Source organism: Pelodiscus sinensis, chromosome 3 (genome assembly GCF_052426305.1).
Source record: "Pelodiscus sinensis isolate ZL-2025 chromosome 3, ASM5242630v1, whole genome shotgun sequence".
In the NCBI taxonomy this organism is placed as follows: Eukaryota; Metazoa; Chordata; order Testudines; family Trionychidae; genus Pelodiscus; species Pelodiscus sinensis.
In genome coordinates, this window is record NC_143054.1 from 29,280,948 (window position 1) to 29,304,987 (window position 24,040).

The window sequence follows — 24,040 nt, forward strand, 5'->3', positions numbered from 1 at the left end:
TTTTTATCGGTTACACATTTACCATATTAAACGTTTTTTAACATCCTTAGTTTTAATAAATGGTCCAACAGCTACCTTATAATCAAGGGCTTGAACCTTACTATAAAGTGTCTCAATTTTAAGTCTGATGTTTTCCTATTTCTTAATAGAAATATGTTTATAGGGACTGTTTCCCAAAGGTTATGTGCCTGTTTTCTGTGGGGCTGAATGTAAAATGCATTGCCCTCTGGCCTGACATGCTTAGAAACTCTTCCCACCCCATCTGCTGCTGTATCCACTGGGGAGCAGGATAGAAAGTTAAACAATTACCAACTCGATTTTCAGTTTCTGCTCTTATTCCAGTTGAAACAGGGAAATGGGGCTAGCTCTGGAACATCATATTAGGGAGAAGAACAGAGCAGAGCCAGGGTACATGGAAATAAAAGAGAAGAAACAACAACAAGGCAAAGACAAGAACAAAGAGACAGAAACAGAGAGAGACGCGTATGCATTTGATAGGTGATTAGAATATTATAAGCTAAATAAACCGTTCCTTTGGTGACCAAATACCCAAATATTTTATATCCATGCCACTCAAACAAGTGAGGTGCTGTCCTTTGTTCTATATAATGTTTAATACAGGTTGTACCTCTGAAAATCGGCATTCTCTGGTCTGGCAACATCCGTGGTCCAGCAGGACCACAGATGCATCTGGACCAGAGAGCCGGCAGCCTAAGGGCAGGAGGGCCAGCCAGGGCTGGGGAAAATAAGATGGGCAGCTCAGCTGGAGACAACATAGGAGCCCAGTGGCAGCCCCTGGAAAGGCGGGGTGAGGGCCGGAGCCCTGTTGCAGCCCCGCAGAAGTGCAGGGCTGGGGCCAGAATCCCACAGCCAGGCGGCAGCTCCAGGAATCCTGTGGCAGCCCCAGGAGCACAGGGCTGGGACCAGAGCCCAGGGGCAGCCCCCTCGAGTATGAGGCTGGAGCCCTGCAGTAGGAACCAGGTTGGAGAAAGGGGAGGATGAGACAAGGGTGCCTGTCAACAGCAGGCTATGAGCTTGGGGGCTGGTAGCAGGAGACTTCTCCCAGTCTAGCAAATTCTTTCCTTCTGGACTGGTCAGGTCCTGAAAGTGCCGGACAGGGGTGTCTAACCTGTACAATGATTTTTACTGATTGTTCAATGAGTGATAAATTCTTAAGGTCAACAATAATCATTACATGTCCAACAGAATCCTTGTGGACACTAGGGAAATTTGGCAAGCAACTGCATCAGTGGGGGGCAACCTGTGGCCCGCAACCTCCAGGCCTCCCACTGAGATTTCACCTGTGGAACACGGCCACACCCCTTCTGCCCCCCTCTCCCATGTGCCTTTCAAGCACTGGTGTACTGGAACTCCGCACTTCCTACCCACCCACTCCCAGCACTTTCAGAGCACCGCAAATTGCTTGTTTCACACTCTGTCCCCTCTCCTCCCCCTCCCTGCTTCCCTCAGCTTGAAGATCCATGAACAGATGATTCCCAGTGCTCAAGCTCTGGGGAGGGAGGGGCATGAGTGCAAATCTAGCACTAGCCACCAATCGCCTGGAGGGAGGATGAGCAGTAGGAAGTGCGTGGCTTCAGTGCCCCAGTGCAGCCCCCAGGAGTTTGCAACTCCTGAGGCTGGAGCCCACTGCAGCATCTGTCAGTGCAGGGCTGGAATTCCCTAGCACTCCGCAGGAGCGCGGGGCTGACAGCAGAGCCCTGCAGCAGCATAGGGCTGGAGTTTCCTGGCATCCCACAGGAGTGTGGGGTCAGTGCACTGCGGCAGCCCACGGTAGCATGAGGCTGGAGTTGAACCATGGAGTAGTATGGGGCCAGAGCCCCACAGCAACCCATTGGAGTGCAGGGCAAGAGTCCCACAGCTGCCCCCAGATGTGCAGGGCCAGAGCCTCGCAGCAGGAGCCAGAGCCTGTGCTGCCCAGGAAGCCAGCAGCAGCTCAGTAAGGGGTGAGGCAGGGTGTCTGCTAGGGGGCTTGGGGCCATTGGCAGGAGACCTCCCCTGGTCTGGGCAAATTTTCTTGTTCGGGACTGGTCAGGTCCCAACAGTGCTGGACCAGGGAGGTCCAACCTGTTCCAGAGTACTTCAGATGAGTCAGAAAAGCAATTGCTGGTCTCATCAGAAGTCTAACTTTAATGGGCACACACAACCTATTTCCTAGTCTTTATGAATCAAGTTGCAAATAAAGAAACACTGTATTATTTTTATTAAATGCTTGGCATTTCAAATCTACCTTTGACAAATACAAAATAGAAACTCCTCATTAAACACGAGGACTTGATTACTCATCCTTCAGGGAATATGTTTTGTAAAAAAATCACCACATTCAAGATAAAAATGATATTTTTCTTTGAGTGTATTTATTTAATTTTTATTTTGTCACCGCTATCAAGGCAGTTAAAGAAAATTGCACTTGCTCCTGATGAAGTTAATGGAACCTTTGCCATTGATTTCAGAGAGTTAAAAAAATGCATGTACACTAATGATGACTTAAATGGACAATAATATTTATCTGGCTAGTTTAGCTAGCTCTGGAGCACTTGCAAGAAGCTGCTATACTAGAATGCTGCAGCAGCACACATCTCATTGACCTGGCTAAGTCACAAAGGACATTTTATCAGTTCATAAGTGCTTCAGAGATGACTTAGATGAGGGAAGCATTTTAATTATGTCATTGTACATAACTCAACTATCAATAGCCACACGGTAAGATTTTCAAAGCACTTCCTATTGGGCTAATGATGGTCCCATTAAATTAAACAGGAGATGCAAGTAGGGGAACAGAGTAAGGCCAAAACTGAGTCATTTTGACAATTCCATCTTAAATAACAAGGTGTGTGGTCTTGCCCTCACTGCAGGTAACTGGCCATCAACTTCAGTGGGAGCAGGAGCAGGCCAGTCTTCTCTCGGTATGCTGCAAAATATTTAACTGCAAAGCCTCCATAGTGAACCTAGATCTGAAGAAATATACCATGGTGAGAAACACTTTCTTGTCTCTACTTGGGTAGCTGCTTATAAGCTAAAGCAAGCAGCTCTTCAACCCTTGTAATATTATCCTTGATAGTGTAATTACAGATAAAATAAACCACTGATCTGTAGAATATTATTAACAAGCTTCCTTAACAAGAATAAAGAGCCTGATTTTACAAAGGTATTTCTGAAAGTCAAGCTCAAGTCTGTAAAACAAAAGGGGAGAAGAAATAACCAATCTAAATTTTGTAACTGTTTCCACACACATTTTCGACAAGCATGTACAAACATGTTCTGGGTCCATTTTGTTTGTTTAAAACACACACGAACCAGCAACAGGCCCAACTATGGCCCAAGTATGGTTGCCAATTGAACGATTTTTGATTGCTCCAGTAGGGTATCAAACACACACATCACCTTGTCAACCCCAAAAAATGTTCTATGTGGTTTTTAATATGAAGGGGTCCTGACCAAGAAGGGGGGGAAGGGGAGAGCACAATTTAAATGCTAGTTTAAATCAGACAAAATTGTGAAGCTCTTACAGCCAGAGTTGCTTCCAGCATGTCTGAATCGCACATATCTGAAGTGATTTTGCAAAACTGTTTTTCTTGCTCCATTTTATCACTTAAAACTGTTTTAACACCAGGGGACTCAATGTTACAGACAGCATACAACATGGATTATAACACTGTTGGAACAATTTTCAGAAGAAAAATATCAGGGAAATAGGAGTAGAACACTGCAACAACTGTGTTTAAAATATGGATATCATTAATGTAGTTCTGATCCCAGCATGTACGGGGTCAAAGAATGAAGAACAGTATTGTAAAGACAAGAAAGGTCTGGGAATAAATCCACACACCAAATTGAGAGCTAAAAGAAGTGGATTGTTATTTTCAGCTTCATCTGCCCTCTAGCGGGCACTGCTGCTGACACTTCTTGAACATTAAAGCCAACTGTCATACTCACTGATTCAAGCTGGATCTTCAAAGCGACTCATCAACTCAACTAAAAGTTCTGTTGTAAATAAATTCAAGTTCCTGTTTAGATATGACAGCTTTAGAGTTTATATTGCAACCTTTCTTGCTTCAAATGGCCCACCAGTCATTCTGGGAAACCTGTTTATTTCTGTAAAAATCAAAGGCACCCTTCAGATAAAGCTATACAAATCAAGTAGTGCACCATGCCTGTGATCAATATATGAGATTTTTTATATATATGAGCATGTGTGCTCATGAAGTGGGTCTGGCCCATGAGACATGATTAATTTCAAATGCACTTTAAGTGAATGGTTCTGGTATAATTTCACTGAAACAACTGTATTACTCTTGGATTTATACAAGTATACCTGAAAGCAGAATAAGCCCTCCTCCCAACCTGTACTCTTTCTACAAGTCCATAATATAGAATGAAGAAAGAAGTAAGTAACTTTTCCTTATTTACTTTCTCCATACCAGTCATGATTTTATAGACCTCTCTCCTATCCCCCTGTGGACTAAGGGGCTGTTTAATTGCAATGTCGATGTTTGGGATGGCACCCAATTAAACAGGTCTTTAGCCCAAGCAGGGCTGGATTAAGGGGGGACTAGCCGGGCAACTGCCCGGAGCGCCAACCTATGGGGGGGGGCTGATTGAAGTGGTAAGGAGCATTGTGCACCTGGGCGCGGCGCCCCTTACCACTTCAATCAGGCGCCCCCATAGGTTGGCGCCCAGGGGCGGGGCCACGCATGCGCCACGCACCCGCTCCCTGAGGCACAAGTATGGCTCGGTCCGGCACTGAGCCCAAGCCATATGATCTTAAGTCAGCTGCTGCAGACCAGCACAAAATATTTAATTGCAGAGTGGATATACCCAAAGATTGCAGATAATGGCCACTACACTCCACCTGAAACAAATGTAACAAGTCTACAGCTGAGTAGCAGCCCAAGAATCATTCAGAATGAAATCACTATGAAGGAGATTTATGCAAAGATTTCTCTCCTGCTTGGAGCTAACTTTTCTCTAATACAGACAAGATAAAAGAGACTAGTTTTCTGAATAGCTTTTTAAGGACTAATCATATATATAGTAGCCCAGTGTCAGAGAGTCTGTAACACTGAAATGCTGGCTGTTCCCTCTGGAGGGCGCTGTTGCCTGAAATGCTGGCTGTTCCCTCTGGGTGGCCCATGCTGCATGGGGAGTGTGGGGCCCAAACGGCCGCTTGCTCCCCCGTGGCGGCCTGGCTGAGCGGCGCAGAAGTCAGCCGAGCGCCACAGCGCGAGGGGAAGGGGGGGGGGCGGGACGGTGATGTGCGGCATGACAGCGGCTCCAGGCCCCGCCCCCTGGCCATGAACCGGAGGCTCAGGAGAGAGAAGTCCGACGTGGAGAAGAGGCCTGGAAATCCCATTTTATGATGGGCTAATTGGCTAGTTCCTGTATAACTCCCTTAAGTAAAATATTGATGACAAGATCTTTTCCATTATAAAGGCATACAGAATCCACCTCCTCAAAAGCTACCTGATGAATTCACCACAACCAAGCTAATCATGATTATTTATATGAGCACTGAACATGACTCAATCTGCTATTTCATGTGCTATTTGAAATCTCATCTCTTAGAACATTTGCATATATTTCATATTATTTTAAATATTTAATACATTTATTTTCGATCCACTCAGTCTATAATTTTGCACGTAAACCTTGAATAGTGTATCTTCCACCAAAAAAATATGATCAAAGGTGGAAAGATTTAAAATCTTATAAAGTAAGCCTACTTAGAATGCAAAAAAAAACCTTTTACATTTGACAAGGGATAACCCTTTTACGCAGTCTATATCAAAAAGTAATTCTGTTAGACAGAATCTTGACTGTTTGCCAGTCTGAGCTTGTATGTGGAAATAAAACTGCTCTAAGCATTATACATTAAAATTTATAAAATCAGCCTATGCTTTCACAAGGTACATAGCTATTTACAGTGTTATAAAGAATGAATGTGATAGCTATAACATCAGTGGAACTGGAGATACAATTTCCAAAGGCAGTAATTGAAAAACAGGAAAGTAATTAAACCTTGGATAAATCTGCAGAATATTTTGCTTAAAGCCACCACCAAATCCAATATAAAATATTTCTACTCCCTTCAGAAGTGAATTACATGTAGCAGAGAGTGCATTTCAATAGCATGATAGGAACTCATGCCTAAAAAAATCATATAGAACAAGGATATTTAACACTGTTAACATTTATCCTTTGTGAAATGTTCATTTTTATTAAATATTTTACTTAAAACCCTGCCTACAAAAGCTCATCTGACTATCTACTCCTCAAGTTCACCACTATTAATTAGCCACCATTTCTTGCTGCCCCTTCTGAACATCATCTTTGCAAACACATACAAATTAGATTATTTACTAATCTTGGGGGAGGGGATCCCCCAAAAAGATCTTGATTGCTACAAATAGATCCATTGTACAATTCAACACTCATACAATATTGGAACTAGGCGAGCGGGAAGTGCTGCATCTTAAAGTGGTTTCCAGTTTCTACAGGATTTATAGGTTAGTTCAGTGGCTGTCAGCACCCCCACTGTAAAAATTATTCCAGCACCCCTGTCTCAGCATCTCTGTCAACACTTCACCACCTGTAGAACCAGGTTATTATTAGAGCTGTCTGGAAAACATTTCTAAGTTTGTTTTTTTAGCCAGAATCCAATAAAAGCCAAAAATTCAAAATTTTCCAGGAAACATATATTCTTAAAAATTTTGATAGGAAACATCAAGATGACGTTAACAAAAATCCATGTTTTTAATAATGTCAAACCTAATATAAATTACATGTTGACTATTATATATAAATATATCCTAACAGTATGAATAAAATAAGTCTAAACAAAATTCTCAAATACTTTTCAAAATGTTTCCATCAGAATAGATGTGCTCCCACACCATTTCAATAAGATGTTATTTTCCAGCACAAAACAGTTCAATCAAAAAATTGTCATTCAGTTCTACTTATAATCTAGTTGACTCTACACAGTTATCTATGTCCACACTATGGGATGGCTGACAGCTGTAACAAAGCCGTAAGTAGATCCTAGTGTAAGTTCATGCTTAACATGTGCCTGGCCCACTCCATCCTCACCACACACACACCAGTGGCTAGGACACAAAGGCACTGAATTAATTGATCACAGTAAATTTTTCAGAAGTGCCCAAGGGACAGATTGTTAAAAGGTGTATCGACACCTAAAGATGCATAGGTGCCCAGAGGGATTTTGGAATTAATGGGAATGAAACACCTGTGAGCTTTTGAAAAATCTAGCCCCAGCAGAAGTCCTACTGAAAGTTTAAGGCACAATTTAAAGTTTTCTGTTTAGTCCTTTAGATCAGATTGTGATAGATCATACTTTTAGATCTAGAGGCCCCAGGGCTCAATAACAGCAGAGGACAGGATTGCAATGAGAGCTGTTTTGGCAGTGAAGATGGGACATTTCTTGGAAAGTGTTTCTCACACAGCCTACCAGTCTTTCCCATCTCTTAGGGCCAAGAGGTCCCCAAAGTGCCAGCTCTGTCACTGCAGCACCCAGCTATACCAGGAGCCCATACTGCTTATGTAACCAGGATTTGGCAAATAGCCTTCAGTCACCTGATACTTCCTTTTGCTCACACTTCTGTGCCCCCTCCTCCGGGTAGCTGAATTCATGTGCTACTTACAACTACTTTAGTGATTCCTCATAGTATAGATTCCTTCCCCAACTAGGAATTCAGGCACCTAACTGGGAAATGTATGCAAGTAAATCTGGCCTTGGCCAAGTGAGGTCATCTAAGTGTATCTCCAGTTTAAGACACTGACCAGGTGCAGCATGTAACCTTGCCAACCAATGCTGTGAGGAAATGGGAGAGAGGGCAAGCAGGCAGCGCGGCCATTTCTAGGAAGTTTGGCAAGCACAACCGTACCCGCCTTTCTGCAAAAAACTGACCAGCTTCCCAGCATTAGACTCACCTCTGTTCTCTGTGATGTGCCCACAATGGCGAATGCTTTACATACAAATTACTGAGAGTGTTTGCCTCTGGCTGCTCAACCCCAAGTCTGCCTCTAACACACCCATATGTGTTCTACAGAAGGCAAAGATTTCATGTCATTAGTGTAGCAGCTTTGCATTAAGGAATTTCTGTCAGCTTATTTCTCCAAAGAGCTCCAAAACATAAGCATCCCTAAATCAGTCATTCCCTAAGGGAGTCTCTCTCTCTCTTCTCTCTCTGTTGAAATCTGCTAAAAACCATTTAATGAACAAAGCAATCTTGCTTATGGCATAAATTACATAAGGTAATATAGACAGACTTTAAAAAAAGGAATAAAGATTATTATTATAATAAAGAGAATTAAAAGACTATTTAACCCCAGGCATTTTTAAAATATGTTTATTATAAAAAAAAGAAGAAGCTTCATGAAGGAATAGATAACAATTGCACATAAAATCAGAATTGCTGTTTACCTTTCATGTGTCTCAGAGGATTTCCATTGGCAGAAAGTGGATCAAAACATTCCCTGTTATGGTTGTTTAGCATATTATAGTACATTTATCTGTGATCATATTTTTAATCCCCCACTGAGTACAGCACACTCCCATTAAAATCAGATGCTAATCCATCAGATTTACAGGCACACTGTGAAAGTCAGTCACCTTATCACCAGGAGCTATCAAAACCACAACTGCATCAGTCTGCCAAAATGAACTAGTACTAGAATTCCACATATGGTTCTAAATCACAATCTAATTTAATGTGAACAATGATCAGATTATAAGGGGGTGAGTTAGGAAAGGGGAGGAGGAATCAATATTCTGTCTAAAAACCTAACAACTCCATAATCAAAGTATTGTCACATGTTTCTGCTAAACAGTGAAATAGTTAACATTGACAAAGTTCTCATTAGGATTCTAAATATCACCTCCCTGAGATGAATAAAGGAAGATAACACCTCTTAGAGTTAATTGTTTCAGTCCCTCTGCAAACTCAAGAAGTGAATCCAGGATTGTTTAACCTTCAGGTGGAGACTTTCTATCTAGTCATGGGAAAGTCATTAGTGGGTTTCATCAATACTGGGAATCTGTTTTCCACAGTATGAAACACCAATGTGACATGCAAATTACTACAGAAAAATCAGTTTCCTCTGAGCAGATTCAGGACATATCTGATATTCATCAACAGTGTTCTTGTGCAACCACTCAGGAGCAATTCAAATGCCACCCAGCAGTTTAGCAGAGTACCCACAGCAAGGTTTTTTGTTTCTACTGGTGATGCACGTTCACACATACCTCAGTACACATAAAAAATGTAGTCTATACATGGATGGAAGAAAAAGAAACAGCCATATTAAGCTATACCAAAGGTCCACCTAGCCCTGTATCCTGTCTGCCAACAATGGCCAATACCACATGTCCCAGAGGGAGGGAACACAACAGGTAGATCATCACTTGATTCCTCTCCTGTCACCCATTTCCAGACAAACAGATTCTAGGGACACCATTCCTGACCTTCCTGGCAAATAGCCATTGATGGATCTATCTTCTATTAATTTATCTAGTTCTTTTTTGAACCCTGTTCTTCTCAACATCCTCTGGCAAGGAGTTCCACGGGTTGACTGTGCATTGTGTGAAGAATCTGCACCTGGATGAAAAAGATTAGAAGGAACATTGTTCACCAACTCTAAACATCACTTCTAATAGAAGCATTTTCCTCTCTAACCAACTAGAGGAAAAAACATTGCAAGATAATTCAATTAATTGAAATTTAAAAAGTCATTGCTGATAGTAAAAAGCAGTTTTTGAACATGAACCTCATTCATTCAGCTCTTTCAGACAGACAAAAGTTTCAGAACATTTATTGGTGAAAAGGAAGTGGTTATCACTAGGGACTGCATCAGTTTTCTAATACGTTCTTAGATTTGCAGGGCCTGCTGTGCCCTGTAGCAAGTATGAAACAAAATCTACAGTTCTTTGACCTCTTCTGTGCACAAATTGCCATAATCACTGCAGGAAACTTGAAAAATCTGGGGATTTTTAGATCATTACATTTTAATGTTACAATTGCTTCCTGAGGACAAAAATAAGATTTTTGGAATTACTCCTCCACATCACGTAAGGTTCAGTATCTCATTTGAGATAGATGTGCTCATTTAAAATTCTTATGTGCACCCTTAAAGCATATAGTATATAAAATATTTTATAAATTAAATTAAAAATAGGAACTATTACCCCCAAAATGCTTTCTATTATACAAGAAAGTGGACTTTAAATTGGTCAGTGTTCTATTTTGTGTTGCTAGTAAGATATTAATTTTTAACCAGTTTTTTAAAATATTGAAGATTTGCATATTTTAACTAAAGGATCAATTCCTCAGGACAAATGAATGACTACTTCAAATGTTAACACCCTGAATAGTCATAAATAAAAAATATGAGCAAGTATTTCTCCTCTACCATGTTAATCACCTATCTATTGAAGTGAATACCCTGCCAGAACCCCTACCAGATATATGCATGTGAATTGAAAGATCTAAAAGGAATTAGTTTTCATTGCACTCCTTCACATCTCTGCTGCTACTTTAAACTCATTTCCAAACACGTACTATACACAAGGATCAAGAACATTCTGAGCCAACCTAATTTTTTCTAAGTATCTAGGTTTTTTAAGGCAGTTGTCAGATTCATTGACTTTTAAAGTCAGAAGGGATCCTAGACCTTTAAGAGATTCAAAAATGACAAATGCCACCATTTGAGTAGAATTACAAAGCAATCTCTTTACAATCGATGTGTTTTAAGGAAATGTGGAAGATCAGGACTTTGCAGGGATCACTTTAAGCTAAGCAGCAAAAGGAAAACATGCCGACATACGTGGAAAGAATACACGTAATGGTTTGTCCTCCAGCAGATAAATATTTAGCATGTACTACCCCAAACTGTGCTGATTTGTATACCAGCGAGGAAAAAAATTAAACTGATGCAAATGCTGCCTCAGTAGAAGCATTGTTCACATGTTTAATTTGATGAGAAGCAAATCACATTTCTATCTAATCTCTGCAAGCATTTGTAATGCAGGCATATCCATAGCATCTAAATAACATTGATCCTGTATTAGTAAATTTTGTATGATCTATTCATCAGTGATACTGTTCTTGGTTGTCTTTATGGAAAAATATACTCACCCGTTCTGCAGACATTACAGCCAGGACCTTAGCAGTTTTCAAGTATCTAAAAGGGTGTTGCAAGGAGGAGGGAAAGAATTGTTCTCCTTGGCGTCTGATGACAGGACAAGACGCAATGGGCTTAAATTGCAGGAAGGAAGGTTTAGGTTAGGAAGTTTTTCCTAATGTTTATCTGTCAGGGTGGTTAAACACTGGAATAAATTGCCTAGGGGGGTTGTGGAATCTCCATCACTGGAGATATTTAAGAGCAGGTTAGACAGACATCTGTCAGGTACGATCTAGATCAGTGGTTCTCAAAGTGTGATCTGTGGACCACTATGGTCCATGCCACCTCCCAGGTGGTCCATGGCTTGAGCACAGGGCCCCCCCTTCCCTCACACAACAGGGAGCCTATGCTGCAGCTCAAGCCTTGTGATGCTGGAGCACCAGCCCTAGCTTCCTGCTTGGAGGGTGCACAGGGCGAGGGGAGGCGGGGGAGGCATGGGCGCAACATGGTGCAGGGGGCGGGGTGGATTGGTGAGTGGAGCTGAATGCATGGAGCCGAGGGCAGGGCTCTGTGCTGAGATGCTGCGGGTGGCCAAGGAGGCCTTTCACAGTGGCTACTTCAAGCTGACATGAGATCTACAGCTTGCAACGGACTGAGCTGCTGCAGCCCAAGCAGAGGCTCTGCCTGCCCCAGGGGTGATTCACTAGCCCTCACTAGCTGCATGGCCAAGGTCCTTGAGACCTACAATACCGCCACCTGGCTACCCCACCCGTGGCCCCAAGGAATTGCGGGAGCTGGCTGAGATCCTGGCACCCAACCTGCACGACAAAGCACTGTCTGCCGCCCTGGCGAGGTGTTGGGCGACCCAACCACTGCCATTTGTCAGCGCTGCTCGCCTGAGCCAGTGACCCCGCACAACAGCAACACTTGCTGCTGCCTCTGCGCCAAGCCAGCAACTGTGGCCCCTGCCATCAGCCCACCGCACTGCTCCTACAGCACCTGGTCCCCGATCAACATGGTGCTGGGCAACCTGCTGGAGAGGTGGCTGAAGGGAGAGAACCAGGCTGTGTGGCAAACACAAGACTCGAATGTCAGTGTAGGCTTCCCACTGTGTGCAGGAGCCGAACTCCCTCCCCACTACACCCCACTAGAGAAACAGCAGCACAGTGACGCGCTGTCCCAAGACTTTCCCTGCTGCTCCCATTGGCCCACCAATGGGAGAGGTGAGGGCAGTGCTTGAGAGCAACAGGGGCACGAAGCCAACTAAGCACCTCCCCTCATGCCCAGACCCCTGCACCCCAATCTTCCCTCACCCCCATCAGCCTGCCAAGACTACGCAACCCCAGCTTGCTCGCTTCTGCACTCCCTCTCCTGGTCATACTCTGTACTCTCCCTTGTTCCTACACCCTCCCCCCGGCCAAACACCCTGCTCCCAGCCTACTTCTGCATCCTATCTTACACCCAGATCCTGCACTCCCATTCCTATCCCACCCCCAAGCCTAAAGAGGTCCACAAAATCCACTAACTCTAGAACCCCAGGAAAGTAAGTCTGGCCTATGGGAAGCCCTGAACCTCAGTCTTTTCTGTCCCTATCCCTCAGCCCATGGAGCTGGAGTGCCAAAAAAGTGAGGTCTCAGGGGCCACATCAGTGAGGATTGGGGGAGTTTTTTGCTTCTCACTTGTGCTGTCCCCAACTGATTTTTCTGTGGGTCAGTGGCCCCTGACCCAAAAAAGGTTCCTCACCTCTGCCGTAAACATGGGAATTATAGAATACCAAAACTGGAAGAGACCTTGAAAAGCCATCAAGTCCAATTCCCCTGCCCTCATGGCAGGACCAAGCACCATCTAGGCTCATAGAGGAGTTCCCAACTTTTACTACTGAAATCACTGCACCTTATTTAAACTGTGACATCAGTCATCACCATATTATTTGAGCACTATGTATTCTGCCTTATCCTGAACCAAGTTAACCTCCCTGGTCCAGCAACCCGGAGTCCTCACTGAACCCCACAAAGGAACTTGCTAGAAGCAGCCACCTTCCAGCAGCACCCCAACCCACTCCCCCTCCTGCGTTGCCACATTTACCCTTGCTGTGGGCACCTAGCACCCAGTGGACATCCCCCTTCCCTGGGGCTCTCTGGTCCAGGAACATCTATGTTATTGGCTAAAAACTTTAGACTGTTCACACAATTCCTAAGGACACCTTTTATCAATATTCAGCAAGCACTTCTGCATTTTCTGCCTAAAAGAACCAGTGCAAGACAAATGAGCATAGGGCAGAGTAACTACTGCAAGTAACCACTCAAGATGTTGAAAATGTTGATTACTAACCCAACTTCTTATTCCCCCCTCTCCACAATCATTTCTCAGATCAGAGAATTGCTGTGGCCGACAATTGGGCTGAAACCATTTGTTAAAAGCCTTACTGCATTAGGTTATGAATGTCAGCCTAGTATTTTGCTCCCGAGGACAGCCTATCTAGCTGGTTTCTGGGTCCTAGAGAAAGAATAGTCCCTTCAGCAACAACAATGGAGTAAACATCAATTAACATGAGCCTAGCAATTCTTGATTAAATCAAGAAGGGACATTTGGCTCAGAACTGGTTACCTCAGCCTGTCCTTGGGCTCCAAAATTTCAACATGGAATGTTTACTTCCAAGAAAAAAAGCCCGGGTTTGAGAGATGCAGTGGTAACATCAGCCAGTTTTCCAACTAAAAGTCAGATTAGAGAAGGTTCTTGCACTCAAATCTTTCCACTAAATGCTTTTTAGTTGTGCAACACAGGCAATTTAGTTGCTGTGAACTATGACCAATCCACTAGAATATTTCTGCCAGCCCACTTCCTGGAATAAGTGTCAAAGTACTATCCCATCCTCCACCCTAATGAATAGCTGGAAATGATTGCTGCAGGTAAGCCATAAACATTGAGTGACAAGATGCAGACAAGGCTTATTTCCCTCTATCCACCATGTGTTTTATTGGTTTCTTTAAGTGCACGTATCCAATTTCACTGTGGACTACCTCATGAATTCCAATCTGAATAAACAGAGGTAAATAAACTATAAGATGAATCGGAATAATCTAAATTAAGCTCCACTGTATCCATTAGGTGCCAGAGGCCAATGCTAAGACAAGCAGCGGGTTTGCTTATGACCATGGTCCTTTTGTTTTGCAGGTTACCTAGTGCCTTCCAGGAATCTATTACACTGCTCTGAAGGGCAAAACTGATCTAGTGAAGTGGTGGCTGTGACTGATCAAATAAAATACGAATTAGGAACAGGCAAAAAACCTCAAGTATTTCCAAAAGGAAGCTTTGATTTCAAGCAGAGGCCAGCAACTTAAGTTGTATTTTTCCAGTACCTAGAACACTGGACTTTAATGAGCTTTTCAGCTTCCATACAGTTTGTATTTATACACCTTGTCAGAAGTTTTATTATAGGTATATCAGGATCACCAACAGGTTTGATACAAAAGTTATTATATTAAGTTACATATAATAAAGCATAAAAACAAAAAGATTATAATGCAATGCTGAGTCTAAACGTTTATTCTAAACTCAAGCATCAATATTCAAGTTGCCAAAATACTACAGGTCAGAGTTCTTTATTTTTAGTATTAAAGTGCCAGGTTTATGTACAAAACTATTAAAAATAGTAAGTAGTAAACTTAAAACCTGCTAAGAAGCAGTGAGGTCATCTAGCTTCCCCTGCAGTATCCAAGAGCCTAATCTCTAAAATGGTTTAGTCTTACTCTATTTCAATTACTTAAAGCTTCGTTTGAGGAATTCCAAAAGCCAGCGATATCTGTGTAAAACCTCCCTATTTCCAAGGATGACATTTGAGATTTCCTGAAATAACTTCCAAGAATTAGTTATATGATTTTTATAACAAGTTACTCCATTTTAAAGCATTCTATAAACTAACACCATTGGCAATAGCTAATAAAAGAATTTTACTGCTGTAGCTACACTAGCCTCCTCAAGACAGTACCATACCACTCCATTCAAGAGCAGGATTTTAGTACAATATCAAGTCATACTGCGACTTTCAGTATAAAGTAATGTCTCATTTAAATAGAGCATGCACATCTCATCTTCAGTGGTCTCAAGTTCATTTAAAAGTCTGCATCCAGAGTGAAAGAGTTATCTGTGGGTTTTGACATTACTCCCATCTTCTGGTATTCTCCTACTCGCTTCTCAAAGAAGTTAGTCTTTCCTTCCAGTGAGATATTCTCCATGAAGTCAAATGGATTCTCTGCTTTGAATATCTGAAAGACAAGACTTCTTATCAAATGGGTTTTCAAGTCTGGAAGTGGCATAAAAGAGCCAACCCGGAAGTGAGGACTAGCAGTGGGAAAGCCAATTTAAGAATTTATTTAATATAAAAGTATATCAGTTTTCTATTTGACAAGTGAAACCTCTCCCCCTCCTAAGTCTTTAGGTGCTACACTACTGTATGCCTTTGTTTGCTGCTCTCTTAAGAGGCAGAAGAACACAGTGTTTCTTGCAATACCTTCTTTCCACCACACTGCTTATTTGACTGTCATTATGTATCATGTAGGGCCCCATCCAGAACTGAGCATTAACATCCATGGAAAATGAACAACCTGCTAGAAGGTTCCTGGCTATTGGTGAAGAGCTTAAAATGGTGACATTAACATGTGGCAGCCATTTTACATATTCAAGATTTATAGGAAATATCAAAAGAATACAAACCTTTTCCTATGAAATCTTACCTTGCTAAATCCCAGTTCCATCATAAGTCTGTCTGCCACAAATTCTATGTACTGTTTCATTAAAGTGCAATTCATGCCAATCAGCTTTACAGGTAGTGCCTCTGTCAAGAATTCCTGCAGGTGTTAAGAGGGGAGGTTAGCACAGGCCTCAGCAAACACTGCTCTAGATAACACGTTTGTTTCTTAAACTTTGAGACCACAGAACACCAAACAATTTTTTTTAATGCAGAATACCTATAAAAATTTTCTTTAAAAAATTGCTAGACAAAAAAAAAAACACAAAAAACAAAGTAACAAAACAAAGAAGAGGTTGCAGCACAACTGCGAGTTGTTCACGGAACACCAGTGTTCTGCGGAACTTAGTTTAAGAAACACTGATCTAGAGCAGGTTTTCTACCCAAAAAAAGGAACACCTGATTACCTGCTCTATCCTGACAGCATCAGTAATGACTTCTCTTACTTTTTCCTCAGATGGTTTGTGCACCAAGTGCTTGAACATTAGGCAGGCAAAGTCACAGTGCAAACCCTAAAAAAGTGAGTTTAGATATTATTTCAGAAACACTGTCAGATGGCATTTCTAGTCAGAGGCATATTTGAAAAGCTCACAAGCCAGATACCCATGTTAGTACTCAAAGCTCAGATGATTTTCCCTTGGAGGAAATAGGTCACACTTTGTAGTTTCCCCCTTGCAAAATTGAGTAGGCAGCCTTTTTATTAGGATTTTCCCTTCAATCACCACCTTAATGGAGATTCACTCTCTGTCTCAATTCAAGTCTTATTTATTCCAAGATACTGTTTACCCATTAATTTAGCCCCAGATATTTAAGAAGAATCAAATAATTATCTGAGACATTAAGGTCCTGTGTCTCTTGTGGTGCATTATAGTACAAGATTATTACAAGGTTCTTTTACCTCATCTCTACTGATGAGTTCGTTAGAAAAAGTGAGTCCAGGCATTAATCCTCTCTTCTTCAACCAAAAGATAGATGCAAAGGAGCCAGAGAAGAAGATTCCTTCCACTGCTGCAAAAGCTACTACACGTTCTCCTGTCAGGAAAGCTGAATGTTATATTTTGCACTATAGCTAATGTTTACCTAGCCAGAAAAAAAAAACCCCAAATCATATTGAGTTTTCCATTCCTGAAATCTGTGCATGGGAAATATTCCTGTTGAAGTTTTATAGTCCATCAGACCCAGAGAGACTAAGATCTTGTCTTCACTACAAAAAACAAGTGTTAAATAACTCATGTGCAAGAAAAGAATTGTTGCAGAAACCACTTTAATAGTTTGAGTGGCACTGTAGCCCTCTGTAGCCCCCATTTACCAGTCACAAAACCAGTTAGCCCAGCCATCCTCTTCCCTCATCATTCCTGTGTTTGAGACCCAACTGGAGGACACAGCTTCCCTTCCACGCTGCTGTCCTGCTTTGGAAGGCAGGCTGTGTGCCTGGAACTGCAACACCAACTGTGGTCTCAACTTCTGAGCCAAAACCCTCCACAACTCGTACCCATGTAGTTAAAGTTATCACTTAAGTTTTCTTCAACTTGTCTAGCGTCAGCTCTTCAACTACAGTTTACCTTGACAACTCTTTACTGGTGTAGCCAAGGTCCCACATACTATCATGTTACACTAAAACGCTGATAATTTATTTTGGTCTGTTTTGACAGCCTGCAATTCTGAACCCAGACAGGTCTGAGAACATGTGACAAGGCCTTGAGTAAAGATTTAATACTCAAGGGATAATGGAAATGTCTATCACCTCCCACCTGCCAAGTGAGACAATCAAGAATCCATAAAGCAGATTACATATTTATCCTTCAACAGAAACATAGCTCTTTGGGAGGAATAAGCTACATGTGTTTAAAGCAGCTACCAAAAATGAACATACTACTAACTAGACACTTGTCACAAAGGACCAGGCAAAAAATGGAGCCTCTTCAGAAGAGAATAATTTGATCCAACTGAGACTACAATCTTCCAGAAATAAGGCAAATAACCACCTTCCCTTTGGCCATGAGGGAAAGCACGGCTACTGAAAGCTTCATTTTCTAGGAAACACATTGGGGTGTCTGTACTGCATCCTTACCTCAAAATAAGCTATGCAATAAGCGCTATGCAAATTGCATAGCTTAACTCAAGGTAATTTCAAAATAGCTTATCTTGAAATTCAGCACTGTCTTCACAACACTACCTTTCAAAATAATGTGCTATTCCGATAAGTCCCTTAACCCTCATGGAATGAGGTTTTTCAGGGATGCAGTAGTAACACGCCTATTATTTGAAATATATTTCAAAATAACAGGTGCATTTAAAGATGAACAATAGCTATTTTGGGATACTTCCAGTATGCTGAAAGTGCTGTTGTCTAGATGTAGCTTTAGCTACATCCAGTAAATACACAGTTCAGAAACTCACCGTATGTTGCTTGTTTGTCCCCAATCCACCGCATGGCCCAGTCAGCCTTCTTTTTAACACATGGCAGTGTTTCAATGGCATTGAAAAGAAATTCCCTGTACATTAGAAGTGGAAGAAGTCACAGGTGACTAGGTGCAGTAGGTTTGAAAGTAGCATGCCTAACAGGTACGTGTCATTGCAACCCCCATCCACCCAACACATTTTGAAACCAGTATCTTAGAATCGGTTTACATTCGTGATTTTGGCACTTGTATAGTTACACTGGTGGTAATCCCAACACAGATATGCTGAATTTGTGCAATTCATTCCTTTATGTCAGTGCATCTCCCTTGTTCTAGTATTCCAATACCCCAATCCCTCTTGCAGTCTGAAGTATATTTGTGGGCTTACAAACATTTTGATACACATCAAACTGCAAGTTTAAGTCTTGCGCTAAGCTTTTTAAGAAAGTATGTAGAACTAGTTCATGAACTATTTTCATATAATTAATTCTTAAATAATCTTTCTGGCTCACTTTGAAAGATTTATATCAATCCAAGAGTAAGGTATAGTTTTTGTTTTTCAAGCTGAGTTTTCGCACTAATAACCCAAAGTTTTAAAGCAGACAGCTTTGTATATGTGTAGCTGTCAGAAATGAGCAGTTTATTACAAGACAGGTTGAAAAATAGTTGTAACCTGCTCACAATGGCACAGAATCATTAGATGGGTAGATGTACATTAGAATGTTATAAAAAGTCAAAAAGATACAAGCTGTAATAATTCCCATAGAAACTGTTCTAGGCCACCTAATCCATGAACTAGCCAATACCATGGGCTTATTGTATTATGAGTAGACCAATTTTAAGTATCTATATAGATTGACTTTGGCTCCCTTGACAAATTTGGTTTCATACCCTCATGTATCAGTTACTAAATTAAACCGGTTATGCTTTTAATCTCTTCCTAGGATGGTTTGTTGAGCCTTCCTGCTTTTTATTATACTTGAGTTGTTCTTCACATCATGTTTGCCAAGCTAGTTAAATTCTCAAATCATTTCTGTATTGTTTCAAGATTTAGAAAAGGCAATACTATTAGAACCCACCATATTACATCAACTTGGACATTTCACTGTGATACTAACCTCTCTTTTGGATCTTTAATGTAAGTGTCTATGAGCAGACTGTACATTTCTGAATGTATATTTTCCATAGCAATCTGGAAGCCATAGAAAAAGCGAGCTTCAGTTATCTGTACTTCTTGGCTGAATCGTTCCACCTAGAGGAGAAACCAAGTAATTGTTGCAGAAAGGATTACCCACTTAAGTTGTAATTTAATTCTATTAAACCCACAAGTATCTCCAGTTTTGCTTTACACCCCTACAGTGTGACAAACGTTTTAATGTTCAGAAGCTAAGCCCAGGACAGTGCACTAGAATAGCATCCTCCTGAAAGCCAGGAATCTCAGGTTCTGCCTTGATCTCATCTTAACTCCTTGAGTATTTGGCCTTAAAGAAACACTGCATTTTTCTCATTTCTGCTTAATCTAAGGCAGGACAATGCCAAATTTGACAGAGCTGTAGTAATATTCTGCACTTTTGCAGCTCATGAACAAGAATTTGAAAGCAAAGTACAAATGTGATTTCAGTCTCAATTGCTTTATGAGACACACAAATACCTGCACCCATGTATAGATGAATCAAACAAGATTGTGGAAGTGATCCCCTTCCCCCGCTAAAAAATATTCACACCACAACCTGGAATACAGCCAGGTCAACAGACTCCCAAATCTGTTGGTCTTACTACAAAATCATCCTCTTCTCCCCATAGGGGAAGCTTAGATTACAAAAAAGTCCATAAGAGTCCTTTACTAAGCACAACTTTTCCTAACCCTCCCCACCTCCTGAAAAATGACTACTGATTTAATAGGTTTTAAAGCAGAAGACGCTCAAGAGGTAAACATCTCATTGTTTTATTTGGGCAGCTTTGTTAACAGAACGATTTCTACTTCAGGATTTCTCTTCTGTATGCTTACCAAATTCTCATTTACAATGCCATCACTTGCTGCAAAGAAGGCTAGGATATGTGAAATGAAGTACTTTTCCTCAGGCTTCAAGGATTCCCAGTGCTGAATATCTTTGGAAAGATCAACCTGAAGAACAAAAGCAGGCACTTACAATTTTATCATGCTACTAAAGAATGCATTTATATAAAGCAATGTTATACTGTGTATTAAACATAAAATATTACTGCAGTAAATCAAATTATGAAGTTTAATGGGTTCCTAGAACCATGGAAAGTTGTTTTTGGTTTATGTCACTTTTTCCAAAGCTATTTTAATCCGGGCTGGGCAAGATGCAGCCTGAGGCCACATATCAAAATTCATTAAGTGCCCTCCTGTAAAAATTATTGCACACCCCTGCATTAAATATAACAATTTTAAGGCTCTAGTACACTTAATATACAGTCACTGTTGGTTCTTAACAAGCTTAGGCTAGATCAGCACTAGAAAATTAAGCTGGCCTATGTTGGTAAGGAATGACTTTTTTGCACCTTTGGCCAATAGCTAAACCTCCAGATCAAAGAATTCTTCCATGGATCTAGCTCATGGATTACCTATGCTGACAAAAGAAACCCTCACATTAGCACAGGTAGCGAGGCACTTCGACACATCATCTGTAACTCTTTGGGACATGGACCATCTTTGTTGCATTAGTACAGCACCTACTACAAAAGTTCCTGATCATGACTGAGTCCCACAGGTTTTATTGCAATGTAAATATGTTAATACTACTAGGAACACACACTTTGTTATGAGCTGGCCTGAGCGGTGAATATCCAGTGGGCATGTCCACTGAAACAACCAGAGCAGGGATACCATCATGGGAGCCTCTCACCTCTTCAGCTGTCCAGAAGGAGGCCTCTGCTTTCTTATACATTTGCCAGATATCATGGTACCGGATGGGGAAGATGACAAACCGGTGGGGATTCTCCCGTAGGAGTGGCTCATCTTCCAGATTGCTAGGAGCTTGAGTAACTGCTTTGGGTTTCAACTAAAGGACACACAATAAGAAAAATTGATTTCCATGTCCCCAGTGTTGGTAGACACTGTGGATGTTGGGAAGAGGAAAGCGTAACCATGAATGTGATGCACTAGTTTGCATCCCATTGTGATCAGGGACAACTAGGAGCGGGGAAAGAACGTAGGGGCCAGTAGCCACATGACCCTCCCCCCTCAGGCCAAGGAAGGGTTGGGACAACCCCTTCGGCCCCAGGCCACACCCTTCCTCTTTTGGGCACTTGCTCCACCCTGCCTCTTCACCCTCCTCCCCAACTGGATGTATCTGGGGGCACTTGCAGGGCCAAGGGGCCAACCCCCCTCCCTCGCACACATACTCACAGGCAGCAGTGGGGGCAGCTGAACGTGGCCCCAGCTCACTCTGCTTCTCTGGCCATTGCTGCCAAGTGCCAGTCCCTCCTTCACATCTCTCTCCACCCCAGATGCCCAGAGAGTCTAGACTGCTGGCTGCAGCCAGGCCCCTTGCCCCTCCCACCCGTGGAGTTTAGGTGCATGTGATGAGACTATTTTGTAGATGAAGTCAGGGGGCACCATTAGGTCTGGGTTGGGGCTTGTCTATGGCATGTGGTAACCTGTTCAATAGAGGTGTAGCTTCTAAAGGGCACTAAACTATTGTGCAGTACTTGGCCCATGCAGACCTACTAGTGTACACAAAAAGGCCTTTGTTCCCCGACCCCAGGGGAAAGGGGCCCCCTGGTGGAAGGAGGGGGTGCTCCCTACCCCAGGGAAGGGGGAGAGAAGAGGCCCCCCCGCAGAAGGAGGGGGGTGCTCCCCACCCCAGGGAAGGGGGGGAGAAGAGAGGGCCCCCTACGGAAGGAGGGGGGTGCGAAGAGAGGCCCCCCCCACAGAAGGAGAGGGGTGCTCCCCACCCCAGGAAAGGGGGAGAGAAGAGAGGGCCCCACCCTGCAGAAGGAGGGGGGGTGCTCCCCACCCCAGGGAAGGGGGGGAGAAGAGAGGCCCCCGGCGGAAGGAGAGGGGTGCTCCCCACCCCAGGGAAGGGGGGGAGAAGAGAGGCCCCCCCCGCGGAAGGAGGGGGGGTGCTCCCTACCCCAGGGAAGGGGGGGGAGAAGAGAGGCCCCCCCCGCGGAAGGAGAGGGGTGCTCCCCACCCCAGGGAAGGGGGGGAGAAGAGGGGGTGCTCCCCACCCCAGGGAAGGGGGGGAGAAGAGAGGCCCCCCCCGCGGAAGGAGGGGGGGTGCTCCCTACCCCAGGGAAGGGGGGGAGAAGAGAGGCCCCCCCCGCGGAAGGAGAGGGGTGCTCCCCACCCCAGGGAAGGGGGGGAGAAGAGGGGGTGCTCCCCACCCCAGGGAAGGGGGGGAGAAGAGAGGCCCCCCCCGCGGAAGGAGAGGGGTGCTCCCCACCCCAGGGAAGGGGGGGAGAAGAGGGGGTGCTCCCCACCCCAGGGAAGGGGGGGAGAAGAGAGGCCCCCCCCGCGGAAGGAGAGGGGTGCTCCCCACCCCAGGGAAGGGGGGGAGAAGAGGGGGTGCTCCCCACCCCAGGGAAGGGGGGGAGAAGAGAGGCCCCCCCCGCGGAAGGAGGGGGGGTGCTCCCTACCCCAGGGAAGGGGGGGAGAAGAGAGGCCCCCCCGCGGAAGGAGGGGGGGTGCTCCCCACCCCAGGGAAGGGGGGGAGAAGAGAGGCCCCCCCCGCGGAAGGAGGGGGGGTGCTCCCTACCCCAGGGAAGGGGGGGAGAAGAGAGGGCCCCCCCGCGGAGGGAGGGGTGCTCCCCACCCCAGGAGAGGAAGAAGGCGGGGGGGGGGGGCTCCCGCGCGTTGGCGGGCCGCAGAATTTGGCGCCAAGGCAGAAAGCGGCGGGACCAGCCTCCCGCTGCCGCCTCTCTGAACCCGCGCGCGCTCACAGCCGCTTCCCCCCCCAAGCCCAGCCCGGCCGATCGCCCGAATCCCCCCCGGCTCCCCTCCCCTCCCCCCGGCCCCGACTCACCGGCTTCGCGTCCGCCTCTTGGAAGATCTTCCGCGCCGTCTTGGTGGCCAGGACCCGCGTGGCGCTGAGCGCGGGGGGCTGCGGAGACAGAGAGCGGCTGGTGAGAGGCGCCGCGCCCGTGGCTGGGGGGGGGGCGGGAGGGGGCGGCCACTCACCGTGTTCTCCTTGTCGGTCAGGACCAGGTTCTTCATGGGCGACAGGCGGGGCTGCTCGTTGCGGACGGAGAACGGGGCCCGGGCGGGGATCATGGCGGGCAGAGAGAGGCAGCGGCTGGGACGCGATGAAAGCTCCGGTTCAGTCGTGCTGGGGGAACAAGGGGTGGCGGGCGCCCCGGGGACGCTTTATATTCCCTTCGAACTTGGCGCCAGAACGCCAGGCCGCCCAATCGCAACAGCGGGCACTCCGCCCGCCCCGAAACCTGCCGTCGCTGCTGCGTTCCCCATTGGCTCGCGGCCCGGCCGCGGCGCGCTACCCATTGTCACAAACGAGGGAGCCGCCGAAAATTCCGACCGCTCTGCGCTTCTATTGGTCAGAAGCCTTAGGCCGGCCACGCCCCTCTTTTTAGACAAGCGGGAATCCACCTCAAAAATCACTTGCACGTCTCCTGGAGGCTTCCATTGGCCCAAAGCCCCAGCTGGACACGCCCCTGGATTGTCCTGACGTTCCACCCCCTGCGTCTGCCCCCTCCCCTTCGCACCTTTTGTTGCATTGTCTCTCCCGCAGCGAGAAGAGGGTCAGTCTTG

The 24,040-nt window shown here is 44.5% G+C and overlaps 1 protein-coding gene across 1 annotated transcript; it reads right to left on the bottom strand.

Moving 5' to 3' along the window:
• Positions 1-14,499: 14,499 nt before the first annotated feature.
• RRM2 (ribonucleotide reductase regulatory subunit M2) lies at positions 14,500-23,684 on the bottom strand. Its single transcript, XM_075923506.2, has 10 exons — positions 23,453-23,684; positions 23,298-23,375; positions 21,177-21,332; positions 20,315-20,431; positions 19,425-19,558; positions 18,305-18,399; positions 16,803-16,936; positions 16,312-16,416; positions 15,891-16,004; positions 14,500-15,422 (listed from the first exon to the last, which is right to left on the bottom strand). The coding sequence occupies exons 1-10, from the start codon at positions 23,543-23,545 to the stop codon at positions 15,270-15,272; spliced, it is 1,179 nt and encodes a 392-aa protein (XP_075779621.1). The 5' UTR covers positions 23,546-23,684; the 3' UTR covers positions 14,500-15,269.
• Between the last annotated feature and the right edge of the window lie 356 nt (positions 23,685-24,040).